The 18827-nt window shown below is 36.7% G+C and overlaps 7 protein-coding genes across 7 annotated transcripts; 6 read left to right on the forward strand and 1 right to left on the reverse strand.

Annotated features, from left to right (window-relative positions):
• Nucleotides 1-732: 732 nt before the first annotated feature.
• On the forward strand, nt 733-4029 carry SEF1 (Sef1p; the record flags this gene model as incomplete). Its single annotated transcript, XM_071052406.1, has 1 exon — nt 733-4029. The coding sequence occupies one exon, from the start codon at nt 733-735 to the stop codon at nt 4027-4029; it is 3297 nt and encodes a 1098-aa protein (XP_070907027.1).
• A 1165-nt stretch (nt 4030-5194) lies between these two features.
• On the forward strand, nt 5195-7507 carry UBP13 (ubiquitin-specific protease UBP13; the record flags this gene model as incomplete). The annotated part of the gene is made up of 1 exon (XM_071052407.1): nt 5195-7507. The coding sequence occupies one exon, from the start codon at nt 5195-5197 to the stop codon at nt 7505-7507; it is 2313 nt and encodes a 770-aa protein (XP_070907028.1).
• Nucleotides 7508-8106: 599 nt separating this feature from the next.
• KTI11 (Kti11p) lies at nt 8107-8352 on the reverse strand (the record flags this gene model as incomplete). Its single annotated transcript, XM_071052408.1, has 1 exon — nt 8107-8352. The coding sequence occupies one exon, from the start codon at nt 8350-8352 to the stop codon at nt 8107-8109; it is 246 nt and encodes an 81-aa protein (XP_070907029.1).
• Nucleotides 8353-10054: 1702 nt separating this feature from the next.
• RPS8A (40S ribosomal protein eS8) lies at nt 10055-10651 on the forward strand (the record flags this gene model as incomplete). The annotated part of the gene is made up of 1 exon (XM_071052409.1): nt 10055-10651. The coding sequence occupies one exon, from the start codon at nt 10055-10057 to the stop codon at nt 10649-10651; it is 597 nt and encodes a 198-aa protein (XP_070907030.1).
• A 974-nt stretch (nt 10652-11625) lies between these two features.
• On the forward strand, nt 11626-12705 carry AAR2 (U5 snRNP complex subunit AAR2; the record flags this gene model as incomplete). Its single annotated transcript, XM_071052410.1, has 1 exon — nt 11626-12705. The coding sequence occupies one exon, from the start codon at nt 11626-11628 to the stop codon at nt 12703-12705; it is 1080 nt and encodes a 359-aa protein (XP_070907031.1).
• Nucleotides 12706-13407: 702 nt separating this feature from the next.
• Nucleotides 13408-16542, forward strand: SWI4 (SBF complex DNA-binding subunit SWI4; the record flags this gene model as incomplete). Its single annotated transcript, XM_071052411.1, has 1 exon — nt 13408-16542. One exon carries the CDS (start codon nt 13408-13410, stop codon nt 16540-16542), a length of 3135 nt encoding a protein of 1044 aa, XP_070907032.1.
• Nucleotides 16543-17055: 513 nt separating this feature from the next.
• On the forward strand, nt 17056-18393 carry ALG3 (dolichyl-P-Man:Man(5)GlcNAc(2)-PP-dolichol alpha-1,3-mannosyltransferase; the record flags this gene model as incomplete). Its single annotated transcript, XM_071052412.1, has 1 exon — nt 17056-18393. One exon carries the CDS (start codon nt 17056-17058, stop codon nt 18391-18393), a length of 1338 nt encoding a protein of 445 aa, XP_070907033.1.
• Nucleotides 18394-18827: the final 434 nt, after the last annotated feature.

Consider the following 18827-nt stretch of genomic DNA (forward strand, 5'->3'; position numbering starts at 1 on the left):
AGAGAAATAACTGTACTAATGGCAATGCTACTTGAGGCTAGCGGTGCTAGGGGATAGAGGCAGTCATTACTCGCTGAAGAGACAGAAGGCCTCACAGAAGGAGACAGGGATTTGTGTACTGGCTACTGGCCACAGGCTACTGGCTACTGGCTACAACGTGTAGGTGGGCTGGTGCTTCTGGTACTGGCAGTATTTGGGCCTGGCAGTACTGGGACTGGCAACTGGCGATTGGAACTCTTGGGCCTTTTTGTACTGGGGAGGGACCTTTCTTTTGGATGGAGGGAGGGAAAGCTGGGTTGTAGCTATACTTGTTGTTCAAATACTCTCTAAATGGGAAGAGTGAGAGAGTGTGAGAGTGTGAGTTAGAGTGAGAACCCTTTTCGCTAAAAGGGAGGTAAGGTTTTAGCATCTTCACGAATAGAAATCGATATATCCATTTAGATAATGAAGAACTAAAAAAAAAAAAATTATCAAAAACACAAGTAGAATATACTAAAGTAAAAGTTGAAAGATAAGACTATTACTCCTTCAGAAAAAAAGAGGGAAGAACACTAACTAACTTAACAAGACAGCAATAGAAAGTATATTCCCAGAAGATAAAAATATTAAGGACGATACTTTTTGTCGGTAGAAACCACTAAGAAGGAAAATTAAGAAGCTTTGCCTATATTCGTATATCATTTTGGAGACTCAAGCCCAAAAATTAAAATCTATTAAAATAATAAAAGAAAAATGGATCAACCCAATGGGAATGGGAAAAGTGGTCCGAAGAAATCTAAGAGGAGTTTGTCAGAGGAAGGTGGCCCTAAGAAGAAGATTAAAAAGGAGAACACTAGTAAAATAAGTTCTCCAGATGATGGTTCTGCTGGAAATGGTGCTATACATCCTATTACTCACCGTCCGGTGACCTCGTGTACGCACTGCAGACAACACAAGATCAAGTGCGATGCGAGTCAGAATTTCCCTGCTCCTTGTACAAGATGCGAGAAAAATGGTTTCCATTGCGAGATCAATCCTCAGTTCAGGCCGAAGAAGGGTTCCATGATGCAGATGTTGGCACATGAAGTTGATGATCTCAAGTATAAGGTTAGCTACTTGATCCGTAACGAGGGTATTGTGGCAAGAGCACTATCTCAGTACCACGAAGGTAGAGAAATCATGGATATTTTGAGTCATAACCCTCCTGGCTATTATCAAGAGGGCAAGAATCCGAACCATCACAATAAGAATAGTTCTACTAACAGTCACTCCTCCCCTGCATCTAATACAACAGGAACACCAAATCATGATCATCATTTCTCATCTCCCAACAATGCCAAAATTTCTGTGCAAACTTACTTGGCTGGGGAACATCCTCTAGTTAGACAAAATACAAACTCTCCTATCTTATCAGTGCCTAATTCTGTTGGTGCAGCACCAATAAGCGGAACAAGAAACAGCTTGGTTAATGGGAAATATACGAACTCTGTAAATAAGCCAATATTACCTCCCATTTTAAACGACTCAACACCTACTAATAATGCAGGTAAAAGCCAACTAAATTCGAGTTTATTGCAAATGACTTTTCATAAGGGTACTCCATTGGCTTCTAGTCCTTCGGTTAGCCGTGCTAGATCTCCCTCCTTACAACAGTCGACTACGCCACATAGTATAATTGAGAATGATTATGGTTTACAACAAGTAGGACAGATTAGCGCCAAAAGGTCCCCTATTGTGGCTACCACGACTACAATGGATCCATTGCCCTCCCCTCATGCAAATATAGATGAGTTTGTGCTAGGAGATATTAGACTTCCTATAACTAAAGCTGATGAGCTACACGAAACTTTTGTAACAAAATATCTGCCATATTTCCCAATCTTGACTTCAAGTTCAGCCACCGAACTTTACGGACAATCACAATTACTATTTTGGACAGTAATATTAACGGCATCCTTGTCTGATCCGGAGCCCACTCTTTATACACAATTGGCATCTTTGATCAAACAATTGGCTATTGAAACATGTTGGATTAGAACACCACGTTCAACTCATATTTCTCAGGCTTTGTTAATCTTATGTATTTGGCCATTGCCAAATCAAAAAGTTCTCGATGACTGTTCATATAGGTTCGTAGGATTAGCTAGAACATTGTCATATCAGCTTGGTCTCCACAGAGGTGAATTTATATATGAATTTACGAGAACTCAGACATCAATGCCAGATGCCGAAAAATGGAGGACAAGGACATGGTTAGGGATTTTTTTCGCCGATCTTTGTTGGTCAAGTATACTTGGTCTTCCACCAACTTCCCAACCAGATTATTTGACAGAAAAGGCTAAGGTTGCTGTTACTGTAGAGGATGAGTTGATCTCCAATAAAAATGGTGGTAACAGAAATCATGATAACACCTATTCTATGAAAGAATCTGCACAAAATATAAATAATAGTAACACCAGCGGTCATGATAGATCAATCGATCTTCCAAGTAGATTTAAATCCTTAATTTTGTTAGCAGACTTTCAATGTAAACTCTGTAAAATTATGGGATCTAGTGTAACAACTCCAGATGGTATGATGGAACCGGCTTATAGAGCTGATGCACTTGCAATTTTAGAGAAAGAACTTGAGGAACTGGATATGAGGAATGAATTTCATACTGATGATGTCATAAATATTTATTACCTCTACGTCAAGTTGACAATTTATTGTTTCGCATTTCTTCCAGGGACTCCTATTCAAGATCAATTAAAATATGTTAATGATGCATACGTTGCCGCAACAAAAATTGTAACCTTACTCACAAAATTATTGAAACATCAACAACTAGTTGAGTTGCCTATTTATATAAGACAAAGTGCAACATATGCAGCATTGATCTTATTCAAATTACAGCTAAGCCCTGCTCTTTCTGACAAATGTTTTGAATCGGCTAGACAATCTATCGTAACTGTCCATAGACTTTACAGAAATCAATTATCAGCATGGGCAACAGCTGTTGAAAATGATATCTCTAGAACAGCTAGTATGCTGGAGAAGTTGAATTTCGTTTTAATTACTCATCCTGAGGTTTTGGTTGAAGAAGAAGGTATAATCTCCAGAATGAGGTCACATTTGACTGGCTCTCTATTTTATGATTTAGTATGGTGTGTGCATGAAGCTCGGAGAAGGGAAGTTGACCTAGAATATAACAAACAAGCGCTAGCCAGCGCGAAGGCAAAACGGAAGGAAAGGGGTGGTGACTCTCCTGGCAACATCTTGGAAAGTAAACTGTATCCGTTACCGTTGTATAACCAGATATCAAAAGAAGATTTCAAAACTGTTACCAAAACCACACCAAATGGTACTACTGTTACTACTCTTGTCCCAACAAGAAGCGCATTACAACAGGCTGAAAATAATAGGTCTGGTAATGGTAATGCAGTTTCAATCAACGGAATTCCTTTAGCAATGCTTGATGAGAATGGTAGTTTGGATACGGACAATCTCTTAGGCTTGCAAAATATGGCTGTTGGTTCAAATACCAACACTAATGGGCAGAATGGCAATGGATATCCAAGAATGATTGATTCGATAATCCGATCAGAGTCAAATGGTATAGAGAGGCCAAGCAGTGCTATGGCTACCATTGGTACCAACGATCAAACAACGTCCAATTTAGAGGCCTCTATACTCCCTAGACCTTCTAAGGACGACTTGAATACATATTCTAATGATCTTTCGATGGAGAGACAAACTAGTTTCCCCCCTACTCAGCATCCTCGTACTGCGGCCTCTAGCATTATGTCCGTCCCAGAAATACCAAAGAACGGCAAGAGCTTTAAGGATTTAGCAGGGTTCCAAAACTGGAATCCAATTGCCGGAAATTCCAATGCAAACAACCCAGACGGTAAACAGAAATCGGAAGAATTGTTACCTACAAATAGTAGATTACAATTAAACCAATTATCAGATTTCTTCCAACAACAAAGTGCTGGTTGGATTGAAGGAAACCTGGGTAATGACGATTTCTTTGGGTGGCTTGATATGAATATGGAACCAAAATTTTAACGACAAACGAACTATGATAATAATTGTTTTTATTATTATTATTATTTTCTATTCTTTTTTCTCCTTTAAATTTTGCATGACCTTGTAATTAATTGTTTTTTCCCTTATTTAAGAACGAGAAATAGAAGTAAATTATTATGGTTATTTTTTTTATGTTTTTCCCTTAAAGATTACAATAAAAAAAATAAAACATTATTCTATTGATATAATATTCGTGAGCATATCACTATAATTTGTTATTATTCTTCACTAAATTATTTATTCCCATTACCTATTTTAATATCTTTTTTTTTTTGTTATCAAATAGTAATACCTAAAATGTACAATACGTTTGTATTTCCTTATTATAATGTAATACATTTGATTAATATACGTTATCGTAGATTGATCTACAAAATAATTTTTTTTTTCAATGTGGCTATCGACCAAATGACGTCAGTATTTTTCTTTTTCTAATGGTCGCTACTGTCACAGAGACCCCCGCACAAGTGTCAGTTAAAGTAACAAAATTCTTTGAATTTTAAGCAATACAAGGATAACACAGGGCTCTTTGGTGCTCGTGAGAGCCCATACAATTACTTTCTAATTTATTATCCTCACAAAAGTTAAGAAACTGCGGGGAGAGTTAGTGGTGGGGGTAGGCGTAGCGTAGGGAAGTTCAATAAGAGTGGGAATTACAGAGATACCTTAGGGTTTTCAGCTTCTAGATATTATTAGTATTAGAGTTGGACAATTTTCTCGAGATCAAATTCAACTCTGAATCCATTGTCCTTAGCTCTTTGTATTAACTATCACTGCTTTTGCTTGAATAGTGCTTCCACCCCCATCTGATTTACGTTTGAACAATAAAGAAAAGCGAAAGGGAGGCGAAGCGTATAAGGTTTTCAATTTCATTGAAGAGAGAAGGGGAAATATACAAGGTATTAATCTGAAAGAACTGTTTCAGTACGTTAGACCCTTCAAAAGAAAAGCATTATTTGTTTTGGTTAGAATCACTATTCCTATCTTTCGTTTCTGATTAACATACGAACTAGGGCAAAAGCTAATTCATTATTGCGATAAGAGGAAAATAATCTAATCTAGCTCAGAACTATTCATATTTGCTAATAACTAATTTTTGAGAAAAAACTGATAAAATATACGAGAAAAAAACTAAGGAAACATTATGTTGAAGAAGTGGTTACCTTCTTCTAAAAAGAAGCAGAACAGTAATAACGGTAAGTCAGCACCGGTGACGCCGATAAAGGATGATCTGTTGAGACCGGCTAATGGTAGGAGTAATTCGACTATTTCAAAATCTGTGCCAAATAATAACAACAATAGTAATAGTAATGGTATAGGGAACGGGCCATTTAGGACCTCGAGTAATACTAATGAGTACAGGAAGGACTCCTTTGGAAACATTCAGTCGAACAATATCAAACTGGGTGTAGTAGAACCACCAGTTATGGAACTGTCAAAGAGCAATTTAAGTAACAATTATGCTGTCCTGAACTCATCCGAAGAAAGTCTCCCTCACGAACTACAAGAGCATGCAACAAATCTAGACACCGAGAAGAACGAACTGATTCCATATGGAGATGGCTCAAATAAAGTGTTCGGTTACGAAAACTTCGGTAACACTTGTTATTGTAACTCTGTATTACAATGTCTGTATAACCTACCGGAGTTCAGACTCAATATACTTGCATACCCCGAGAATCCCAATAATGAAGGAAGGAAAAGAAAAACGGAGATGTTGGGACTGCGGCCTAAGTACTACACAGAAGAACAATTTGAAAATAGGCCTGGCTTTGAATCTAATAGGAACCAGACTTTTATAAGGCCATCTAACTCCGCTGTCAGCGTTGTGCCGTCAGTAGCATCAAATAATGCAGCAAATAATAAACCGATATTTTCTTTAAACTCTTCAGATAGATCAAAAAGTAACTTGCCAACCGCCAATAATAAAGTTCTTTCTGGTCAAAGTACAGAAAGGTTGCAGCAATATCCTGAGCACTCAAAATCCCAAGATAATATCATTGGTGTCAGCCAAGGAGTTGTCAATCCTTCAGACGATAACTTGGTCAAGAGAGTAAGATCAAATGAAAGAGGTAATCCAAATTCTATACTACAAGGCGCTGAATCCTGTTCTAAAGAAAAAGTAGAAAGAATTCATACTAAAAAGGTCATCGTTGGTAGAAATTATCCTACCACTTTTGCCATTGAAAAGAGCCAACAGATCTTGGAAAATAGTATACATTTAAAATCTGAACATCTCAGCAACGAACAAAGAAAAAAATCGGCCTTAATAAATGGACCAATTATAAATATAGACCACAAGATTGATGAATCTACAGAAGAGCATCTATATAATGGCTTAAAAGATATATTTGAATGTATTACGGAGCATTCACAGCTAACTGGTATTGTATCCCCTACTGCATTTATAGAAATGCTTAAAAGAGAAAATGTACTATTCAGTTCTATGATGCATCAAGATGCTCACGAGTTTCTTAATTTTCTTCTAAATGAATTGAGTGATTATTTAGATAAATGCACAAATCATGACATCAAATCGTTGGCTACTAATTCTGATTCTAAAAGAAGAAACAGTAAAACAACAAAGAATTTCGTTAATGATCTTTTTCAAGGTACATTAACTAATAGAATCAAGTGTTTGACTTGTGATAACGTCACAGCACGTGATGAACCTTTCTTAGACTTTCCAATTGAGGTGCAGGATGATGAAGAAATTGATATACAGTCAATCCTGCAGAGCTTTCATCAAAAAGAAATGTTACAAGGACCTAATAAATTCTACTGTGACGAATGTTGTGGTTTACAGGAGGCAGAAAGAGTTGTTGGTCTCAAACAATTACCAAAAACACTTGCGTTGCACTTAAAACGGTTTAAATACTCTGAACAACAAAATTCTAACATTAAACTTTTCAACAAAATATACTATCCTTTGGAGCTTAATGTATGTTCGACTTTCAACCCTTCAATTTCGAAAAGATACGAACTGGCTGGTATAGTTGTCCATATGGGAGGTGGTCCTCAACATGGACATTACATATCATTATGCAAACATGATAAGTTTGGTTGGTTGCTTTTTGATGATGAAACTATTGAAGCAATAAATGAAAGTTCTGTTTTGCAATTCACTGGTGATGCAACGACAATGTCGACAGCATATGTCCTGTTTTATAAGGAAATCGGTGAAACCGCTGATAAGGCTGATTACGAAAAGAATATTAATAGTCTAATAGAGTATGATGATTGGTTGAGAACCAAGTCACCAAAAATAATCAAGGAAGAAGAAGACGAAGATGAGGAGCCGTCGCCAAATGAGGTTAATATACCAAATAATGTGGCAACAAGTGAACCCCCGATAAAAATTAAACCAGAGATCATTGTACAATCAGAACCCGATAAAGAGAAAAAATCTAAATCAACAAGAAGAAAATCAAGGCTATTTAGCTTCATGAGAAGTTGATTGTTACTCTGCTAAATTATAATAATTGGTCCTTATTTCAATTCAGTATTGTTGGTGCAAATGGCCTTCCTTTCTTTAATAAAAATAAAACAGGTTTGATAATTTTTTATGTTTTTATAAAAAGAAAAACTATTATAGATAATGATTCATGAACAGTTTCTATTTTATTTAATGCAATAACAAGTAATTTACGTATTTTTTAGTAATTTTATTAACGTAATATCTTAATATAACATTCCTTATTTTTAGTAACTCTTTTCTGATACCTTTTTTTTTGTTTTGGAACTGCTTTTTGACGACAGATACTAAAAGGCTTAAGTTATGAACTGGTATTATTTCTATAATGAATATTAATTTAATGGGCAATATTTAAAACCTAATTATTTAAATAATAATGGCAATCTCTTTTGTCACACATTAGTATTGCACTCTTTTTCTTAATTTTAAACTATATATAAGCTTTTTGTTCAAGAGATCTTAAGGAATGATCATAAATTCCTGTCGCAGCAACATGGAGAATCCGCATCTTGTTTTAAGCCAGGTAGATTAACTCCCAAAGGCTATATTTTTTTACTATTCTGATAAATGTTTTTCTTGCGTTAAGCCGCAGCAATAGGTTCAGGAGGAGCAATACCAGCTTCTTTGTAGTACTCGTCCAAGTCTTCCTTTTCAAACACAACATCGATCATAAGCGAACAACTGGGGCAAACAGCTATAGCTTCCCCATCAAACATATCGTCCAGTAATATTTCAAATCTGTCACCGCAGGGACATGGGTATGTAAATAGCTGAGACTCCGGGTGGAAAGTCATATCCTCTATTTCAATCTGATCATATGTAGCCATCTGTAATCCCACCAACTCTATGGTCTATCTTTAAGTGTTTTTGATACTAAATATAATTATTAACCCAAGATAAGGAGCTCTTGTGACGTTTTATATGACTATTATGCTGATTAGTCAGCCCATTTCAACTATCCCATATGCGATAGCTCATCGCAAGATGGAGATTGCCATTCTTGACACCTCTGAAAAATAAAAAAGAACTGGAAAAAATAAAAAAATAAAAAAAAAGAAAGAATGAAAATTGTAAGAAATCACATGTCAATTTCCGGGTAAATGTAATTTTTTGTTTTTTCTTTCTTGAGATAAATAATTTATGACTGTTTCGTAAGATTTGATGAATTAAACATCCGTGCATTTTATTATGGAGTAAAGTTACATTTTTTTCGAGAACAATTTTCCTATTTTAGACATCTGTTTGTTCTGTTTTGGCTTTATTTTGCTTTTGTCCCGAGGGGATGAATCTTTGAGGGGCGTATGGGCCCTTTGCAGTTCATCTCATCCCAACAAGAGGCATTCCACCCCGTTTCTGTACCAGACGAACATAGACTGGAGGGGAACTTGGTGGTACTACCAACCAATTCCCAATTAGTGACAGTTGTTACTCAATAGATGACCTAGTCTAGGGTGGATGGGAGCGAGAGAGAGAGAGGCATCACCCTTCTAGCTAGGGAGTAGGATGCCAGTTGTGCACAGTAACTAACAGCTTCATCCTACCAGCCTAGTGGACTCTCGGCTCACTCTCCAGCCGAGAGTGAATCTGGGCATTGGCGTAGCACGCACTCGCTTTTCGCTCTGGAGTGGGGAGGAGGGCTTGGATCCCGAGCCTAAGACGCAAAGATAGGCTGTTTACTCTGTAGTCCTCAGTAGCACCCGTAGTGGTAATCAGAGGCTCGTAAGCTGTCCCCAAGGATAGACCTACCGGAAAGATGCTTACCTCTCTAAACCTACCAATTCTCACAACACTCCATTAGTTGCGAAAAAAAAAAAAATTATCAAAGACCATTACAATTACTGTAATTTGATATTTGTATAATTATAAGAATTTTAGTTTCTATTATTCCTCATAACAAGATCGATACAGACCAAGAAAACACCAGAACAATAATGTATGTTAATTGATATATGAATATTAAGCAAGATAAGTGGTGCGCATCTAGAGAACAAGGAATTCATCCAGAATAATAATATCCAAGATATATAATTGGAAAACAGGTTAAAGATGTGTTTTATACAACCAAAGTAACAACATGAACATGAAAGAAATAAAACAGAACAAAAGAATACGCCAAGGGAATATCCTAAACTACTATACGATAGTTTGAATAAAAGTTCACAGTGGATTATACATAAAGTAACCATAAAGTTCTACAGATGAGATAAATGTACACTGCTACAATATACCTAATACCAGTTTGTTCTTGCATTTTGAACCTAGAAAGTGGAATTTATTTTACTAACATTTTATTATTGTTATTAATTATCATAATTTCTTTTTCCTACTAAAATAATATGAAACGAAGTGTCCCAACTCTGAACTTCAGATAATGGATTGATAGAATATTCTAGCGTCTTAAAATTAATGTTTGACACAAATAGAATAACTAACATCTAGAGTTGTGAGGCGACTATTTCATTATTTTAATATGAGGAAAAAAGGTCTTAATAAATTATACTACAATAAACTTTTATTACAGTCATCAAAATGGGTATTTCTCGTGATTCTCGTCATAAGAGAGCCGCCACCGGTGCTAAGCGTGCTCAATTCAGAAAGAAGAGAAAGTTCGAATTGGGTAGACAACCAGCTAACACCAAGATTGGTGCTAAGAGAATTCACTCTGTCAGAACTAGAGGTGGTAACAAGAAGTTCAGAGCTTTGAGAATTGAAACTGGTAACTTCTCCTGGGCTTCCGAAGGTGTTGCCAAGAAGACCAGAATCGCTGGTGTCGTTTACCATCCATCTAACAACGAATTGGTCAGAACCAACACTTTGACTAAGGCCGCTATTGTCCAAATTGATGCTACCCCATTCAAGCAATGGTACGAAGCTCACTACGGTCAATCTCTAGGTAAGAAGAAGAAGGAAGAAGAAATTGCCAAGCCATCTAAGAGTGCTGAAAGAAAGTGGGCCGCCAGAGCTGCTAACGCTAAGGTTGAAGCTGCTGTTGACTCTCAATTCACTGCTGGTAGATTGTACGCTTGTATCTCTTCTAGACCAGGTCAATCCGGTAGATGTGATGGTTACATCTTGGAAGGTGAAGAATTGGCCTTCTACTTGAGAAGATTGACTGCTAAGAAATAAGTAAATCGTCACGCTTAATTGCATTCTGATTTATCTTTATTTTCTTTCTAAACTTCTATATTTCTTAGACTGTTTTATTACGCACGTTATATCTTTTCATCGTTTTCACCATATCTATATAATAAACCACAAAATAAAAAATTATATTAAAAACTAAATTATTCTCCGCATATACTTTGTACTAATTATAAGAATACGGTTTCTTTTAAAAGGTAATATAAAGCAACTACTAGCCATTCAATTGTTGTTTTTTGTCCGAAAAGCACTCTATGCTTATACTTGATCTTTACTGATCCTTAAGAGGTGAAAAGTTATTGAATGTTTACATGACAAGGTAGAAGAGAGCTCTATCAAGTACATCTTAAGCTAAAGTAATATATATATTTTTTGTATGTGGTCAGAAAAAAAGGCAATAATATAGTTATCTGCATGGCTCATAAATGAGATCTCAGTACAGGTCTGTGTAAATATTTTTTCTCATCATATAAGAAACAAAAAATTATGTTTAAGGCTACAAAAACAAATAACAGCTGTCCGTAACAAATCAGAAACGTGGACTCACGTTAGAGTATATGTTAGCACCCGCTATCATGTCCATACGGCATATCGGGAAGTAGTCCCTTATACGACTTTTCTTCTCTTACATTTAATACAAATCAAAATAGGGTCTAATAGAAAATCCATGAGAATATCGAGTTTGTGATGCCCTTTATATACTTTTTTTTTTTCAGTAAATGCGTACAAAAAATTTTTCCATTTTTTTCAAAAAAAATTTCATTGAAATTTCATTGAACTTTAGAATACTGCTTAGATACTGCCGTACAACAGAGGTGGAATTAAGAGAAGCGATGCCCTTTAGACCTTAAAAGACGATATATTAAAAAGATTTAGGGTTTTGATTACTTTTGGACTGAAATAAGGAGTAGTTGAGAGACTAAGTGCTATTCTGTATAGGATGGAAGTCTATCAGGAGGATGTACCATGTTTTATTTAATGCTATTGAGTGTGAAGTAGATATTGGGATCAATCATTTTTCGTTTCATGTGAAAGCTGGCCAGCCCTTTGGAGGTATACATAGCATTAACAGTGGGTCGAAGGATGTGGATATTATACATTTCCAGCATGGAGAAGGTGTGCGATACGGGTACTGGCTGAATCCAGGTCAATTGTACTACTGTACGTACAACACGGAGACGGAACAATATGAGTTATTTGAGGATACCGATGAGGAACGGTACGATGCTAGGTTCCATGAGTTGCAGAAAAGAGGATTGCTCGTACAGTATCCGCGTATTGATGAAAATAACATATGGGATGAGCTAACAAACTATGTGAAGTGGGACACTATCTCACGGATATATGATGTTCCCAAGGGGACCCATTTCGCACATATGGATTCATCAATGAGCACGGTAGAGGAGTCTGAGAGGCTCAGGACACATATAGACGGGACCACAGAGAATGAAAATCCGCTCAACTACACTCTGGTTAACTTCAAAAGCAATGAAGCTCTCAGACCCGAGCATCGCATGCATGACTTCTACGATAAGTCTTACTACCTCTACGAAGTGGTATTACAGCGTGCATCTATGCTTGGATCCCTTAATAATTATCTAAGCGAATTGCAAGTGAGCTTCTTGAACTGTATCATGTTTGCCAACTATGGTTCGAGTATGCAGTGGCACAACCTCGTTGAGTTGCTCCTGTCAAGCGACAGGTTCGATAGGTTCGAAGAACTGGATGAACTCCTGACCACTGAGTTCCAGAACTTCCCACAGGACTATGTGGATATGCTTGTCAACACAGAGTGCTGGACCCGTATGATGTCTACTCACCAGAGCCACCTGCCGAAGCTATCTACACTATTCAAAACTCACCCTACTTTCAAGCAACTATTTCCCAAGGACGTTGTGGAGAACAGAGCCCGCCAGGAAAGCGAAGGTGACAGCGACAGCGATGTAGACCCCTACCAATCAGATACAACTATAGAAATGAACGCAACCTCGGAAGACGAAGACGAACCCACGCTAGCATCGGGCATCTTTCATCAATGAGATATAATTTATATATGTGCGTATATAAATGTATATGTATATGTGCTTTTGTACGTCACCACGTGATCCATTAATACCTCTATATTAAATTTTGTCGCCTAATTTGGTTTCCTAATTAGGAAATTTCTCAGTATAAATTGACGCGTCACCCAGCTCGTATATTGTCCGGGTAAACCAATTTTTTTAAATTTTAAAATGTGTGGGCATAACTCCCTAAGAAACAGCCGTGGAAGAGAAGGAAAAGATTTGCTGTGCGTATTGCTTTTTTCCCTTTCCACTTTGACGAAAGGAAACACAGTTGCTGTTAAGCTTTCGATGGTAGGCCCAGATATAACGATATGTGGTATTTTTGGGATAAGGATGTCAATTCTTTAAGGGCAATACGTTTCGGTTTGAATTGTAGAGAGGGGGATCTGCAAGAGGTATAGCAATACGATAGTAGTACACTTATTAGCTTTATTTGAAGTGACTCACGAAAAGAAAAAAAAAAAGAAGGGTTTTGTTGGCAGTAACCGTGGTATAGTGATTGAACTCTAATTATTGATTTGACATTTGAGCTTTATTCAGTTCAATTACAAATAGTGAGAGGGTAGAGAAGTGATAAAATATACTCTATCTACAGAGACTTATACGCGAAGTCTAAGATAATTGAATTAAGGGAGGAGAAAAGAAAATTGTAGGACGGAAGTAAGAAGAAGGAACATGTCTGATCCCAATTATCTGATGATAGGAGCCCATCCGATGACTACAATACCGACAGCGTTGGCTGCTGCCGCGGACACTACGTCGGGTCTTACGCCGGTGATAGAAGTTGCTACGTATGCGGACACTGATGTGTATGAGTGCTATATCCGAGGGCAAGAGTCTAATATTGTCATGCGGAGGACGAATGACGACTGGATAAACGTAACACAAGTGTTTAAGATTGCTCAATTTTCAAAGACTCAAAGAACAAAGATACTGGAGAAGGAATCGACGAACATGAAACACGAAAAGGTTCAAGGTGGGTACGGTAGGTTTCAAGGTACATGGGTACCGATTGAAGCGGCTAGGTTTATGACAGAGAAATACAAGATAGACAACCCAGTAGTGAATACCATCCTCTCGTTTCGCTTAGATCCAAACAATCCACCACCGAAGAGACATAAGAACTCTGTATTAAGAAAGACATCTCCTGGTACAAAGATTACATCGCCATCAAGTTACAAGAAGACCCCTAAGAAACCAAATGCGAATTCGGCTAGTAAACTCTCAACTTCCTACTCGAAAAGAAATAAGAAGAGCACCACACAGCCTAATCCTAGTCCCTTGCAAAATATGATCTTCAGAACCCCACAGCAATCTCATCTGACTTCAATTCCTACTAGTGAATTCGATATGAATCACCTAGGAGATACGGATGCTACTATTAATGCGTCATATTCTGCCATCTCTCAAATGAAAAGTAATGAGACGCCATTAGCGCAAGGTTATTCGGCGACTCAGAAGCCCTTGCAATTTTACCCAGTGCCAACTAATGTCTCATCACAAAACGAAAAAGGGCAGAATAAAAGAGGATTTACATCATTTGTTCCATTCGTACCTGAAGGTCAAGACCTTAATCAAAATGGGAACATGAAATCTAATGTGCCTTCCATTACTGTAAATGATATGTCAAAGGTACAGAAAGCTACAAGGAAAAGAAGTAAAAGTAAAAAAGTTAAAGATCTAAATGAGGTGGAGTTTCTGGACAACATACCCGAAGATGATAGAGAACAAGTGCATGTCAATGGCCAATTTGCTCAAGAGCCTGTTAAGAGACAGTATCGGAAGAGGAAAGTAAAATCGGAGGAGTCAAGCACGCCATACAAAATACCAAAAGATCATAATGCAATGCAACAACGGCAAGGCTATCAAATGGTAAATGAGAACTTCAATTACAATTCTGCAAATATGCCTGAACATTACGGTTTTAATGAGAACAACGCATTACAATATAATATGAGTATTCAAGAACATGATGATGATTACGCTCAAATTGAAAAATACAAAGATATGCTCCTGAAAGTCCTATCTTCAGAAGAGAATTCAATGAGGCCAGGCTATGCATTACCATCTGGATTATACCATCCGCCAGCTCATTTAAATATCAACTTTCAAATTGATGACCAAGGACATACACCTTTGCATTGGACTTCAGCCATGGCAAATATACCATTAGTTAAGTTGTTGATTGGTTTGAACGCAAATGCACTTCTATGCAATACCCAAGGCTTCAACTGTATTACAAAAGCAGTCTTCTATAATAACTGCTACAAAAATGGAGCCTTTCCAGAATTAATATCTTTGCTAAAAATTTGCTTAATAACTCCAGACAAGAATGGCAGGCTCCCGCTCCATTATTTAGTAGAGTTAAGCGTTAATAAAACGAAAGATCCAAAGGTGATTTTAAGTTATTTAGATGATATTGTTCACAATCTTGCTCAAGGTGACGAAAACCTACTTCGTATGTGCTTAAATTATCAGGATAATATGGGCAATACGCCTCTGCATTTAGCAGCTTTGAATTTGAATCTGCAGCTGTGTAATAAACTGTGCCAACTAGGAGCTTCCATGACCATCAGTAATTTTAATAATGAGACACCAGCGCTCATCCTAACAAGATTCAATCTGGTTCCTCCAACAACGGCTGCCACCACTGCATTACCTACAGCACCATCCAGTGGGGTTACAGATGGAAATAGTAAATACTATTTCGATGGGGAAAACCAAGAACCAATGAAGATGATGAACCATACTCTAGGTGGACCTGTGAGTGTACCGAAAACGAATACAGAACATCCTTATTTTCAATCCAAAGAGAAAGCAAGGAAAAGAGACAAAAAAATATATAACGATGATGGATATCCTGGCATTGATTCAGGAACACCGCAGGAAAGGAACACCCATGAAAAAAATGGAGAATACTCAACACCAAAAGTCAACAGCATGCACGATCCTAATATCCTGGACACGCAAGATACCACTGGTCTACATACTATTATGGATGACTTGTCCCAAATGGAATCTTTGGTCACATCGTCAGTAATAAAGAATACAAAGGCCACACCAATTAAAATACTAGGTGACTCACCAATTTCTCCGAGGAAACAGCAACTGCAACCTGCCAATGGGACTTATGTTTCATCCAACCTAAAAAATCCAATACCTATTATGGATATTATGGCATCACCCTCGGGTGCAATGTTCAACGATGATGTGAAAGGGTCCCCCGTTACATCTGAATATGATGTTTGTACAGTGGCAGAAAAAATTGGAGTAACTGCCGCGACTTTGGTAGATGGCTTAAAATCTCAATTCTTGAAATATCAAAGTGAACTTGAAATTTCGGAGAAAGCTTTAGAAGAAATCCAGGAGCATTTGGAGTCAACTTCAAAACAAAAACAAGCTGTGATTCATAACTTGAAGGAAAGTGATGGTGTTGAGTCTCATGTTGAACTAATACAAAGTACTGATCATTTACGTAATATAGTTCAAAAGACTAATGAGATGTTCACTCAAGGAATGGAAAATTCTCAAGCCTTGAGATTGGCTATGTTAATACAAACTGAGGAATCTAAGGTTAATTCTGACCATCCCAATGGAATTAAAGATATTGACGCCTCCTTAAGCTATGCTATTGAGTTGTCGATATTGCAGTTCAAAAGAAGATTGATGATGCATAAAATTAGAGACGAAAGATGTAGGTCCACATCATCAACTAATATAAATAAGTACAAGAGGCTTATTGGTTTAAATGTTACTGATATTGACTCTAAATTAGATGAGATTGAGAGGGAACTTACTTCCAAGGTTTAAAACTCTCAATTGAGTCAGATGCCCTGAGTTATTGGTGTTCAGGAACCAATTTCTGCATAATTAGTCCTGTCATCAGAATTCGTCATTTTTTAGAAATTGATGACTCCTAGTAATTTTTGCATTTAGGGAATTAATTATAAACCCTTTGTAATGGACTTTTCATAGAAATTATATACATCACAGAGTAGTCACTCTCGTGTACTCCAAATTAACACTTGATATTCTTTTCATATCTAATTTGCTATAGGTAATTGATTACAAGTAAATTTAGTCACATGGCTTAAAGGGCGACCTCTCTGAAAAATTCATCTCATCATAAAAATGAAGGGAAAACATTTAATTACTTTTCCGATAATTGATCTCAATTCCATCTTTTGTTTGAGGAGTTTATTAGAAATTGCTAAGATCTTGCTCAATTCATTCTTAGGTTCTCTATTGTTTATTATCTGTCCTGCATTTGTTGGTCAATAAGATTTAGAAAAGGAAGAAGTTTTCCATTGCAAAGTAATATAAATGACTAATAAAACAGAGTCGGTACCACCGGCTAGAATTACTGAGGAGAAAGAGTTTGTCAGACCTCCATTTACTCCTTTACAGGACATCAAGAATGGGCTTCTATACATAATTTATTCTCCAGATGGAAACATTATTTTGATGCCGATATTAGTTCTGCTTGAGTCAGTTCTCTTAAAATTGATTATTTCAAGTACTAGTTATACAGAAATTGACTACAAGGCCTATATGGAACAGATCGCAATGATCTACCAGGAAGGTAATTATAACTATTTGGAAATCAGAGGAGGTACAGGACCATTGGTTTATCCTGCAGGCCATGTTTTGATTTACCGTGTAATGAACTATTTTACAAATGATATGAATAATATAGAGAAAGGTCAACATATTTTCAGATTTCTATATCTATTAACTTTGATAGTTCAATACATCTGTTATTATACTCTTGAGTTACCACCATGGTGTGTAGTACTGGCCTCACTATCTAAGAGACTACATTCCATTTATGTACTAAGGTTGTTCAATGACTGCTTCACTACTCTTTTTATGGTAATCACGGTAACTTTATTTTCCTTAAGGTCAAAGAGAGTATTTGGCTACTCTAAAATTGTGACATTTCTTGTATCCTTGACGTACAGTATTGCAGTCTCAATTAAAATGAATGCCTTGCTATTTTTGCCTGGCTTTTTAGTTAGTATTTACCTGATCTCGGAAGGATGTTTACTAGATTGTTTTATTTCAATTATAACATTGGTGGCTTGGCAGGTTATTGTTGCTCTACCATTTTTGAAGGAGTATCCTAATGAATACTTTAAGGGTGCCTTCGATTTCAATAGACAATTTATGCATAAATGGAGTATTAATTGGCAATTCCTAGATGAGGATGCATTCCAAGATAGAGTCTTTCATACAGTTTTGCTTGCCTCTCATTTCATAGCTATAGTTGCTACCATACTATTCCTATATCCAAGGTTGCCTCTTGATTCTATGAAATCTTTAAAATCACCGTTTAAGCGTATATTGGTAAGTGATAATAAATTCGTGGTACCTTTTCTATTAATAATCTCTAACTTCATCGGCATTATCTTTTCCCGCTCATTACACTACCAATTCCTTTCCTGGTACCATTGGACTTTACCTTGTTTGCTATTCTGGTCAAAACTACCAATGCCTCTTGGAGTAATGTGGTACTTGGCTCATGAATATTGTTGGAATTCTTATCCTCCAAATTGCAAAGCCAGTGTTATACTAATCGGTTTAAATGCTACTTTATTACTTTTGCTTGCAGTAAACCAAATGAGGCCTAGAATAACCATTACAAAACCAAAGACTAATTAGAGTTAATCCTGTAATTTGAGTAGATGGTATTTTAGATATCTCAAAGCGGCTTATAGGGCCTTCCTATAAAAAATATTTTTTTTATTTTATTATTGAAAAGCTAATTAAGAATTAATAGTATACTGTAAGTCCATGGTAAAAGAGTGATCATCTACTACAAGGTTTCAGCTGTCCAATAAAGATGAAAGCAATGCCAGAAGTGCGCGATCTATTATACTTTATTATATTACTTAAAATAGAAGAATTTGGACATAGCTCAATGCAAATGGCTTTAGAAGGATATCCATTCCCACTGTTACTGTGGTTCGACTTTTTTGCGTGAAATTAAACTACGATAAGACATGGTTGGAGACAATCCATGGTTGTACAACTAGAACCACTCTACTAAATGAGATAACCGTATGTGCTACTTGAAGTCACTAATAACAGTTATT

This window comes from Nakaseomyces bracarensis (genome assembly GCF_045282275.1).
Source record: "Nakaseomyces bracarensis strain CBM3 chromosome Unknown Scaff8_0, whole genome shotgun sequence".
In the NCBI taxonomy this organism is placed as follows: domain Eukaryota; kingdom Fungi; phylum Ascomycota; class Saccharomycetes; order Saccharomycetales; family Saccharomycetaceae; genus Nakaseomyces; species Nakaseomyces bracarensis.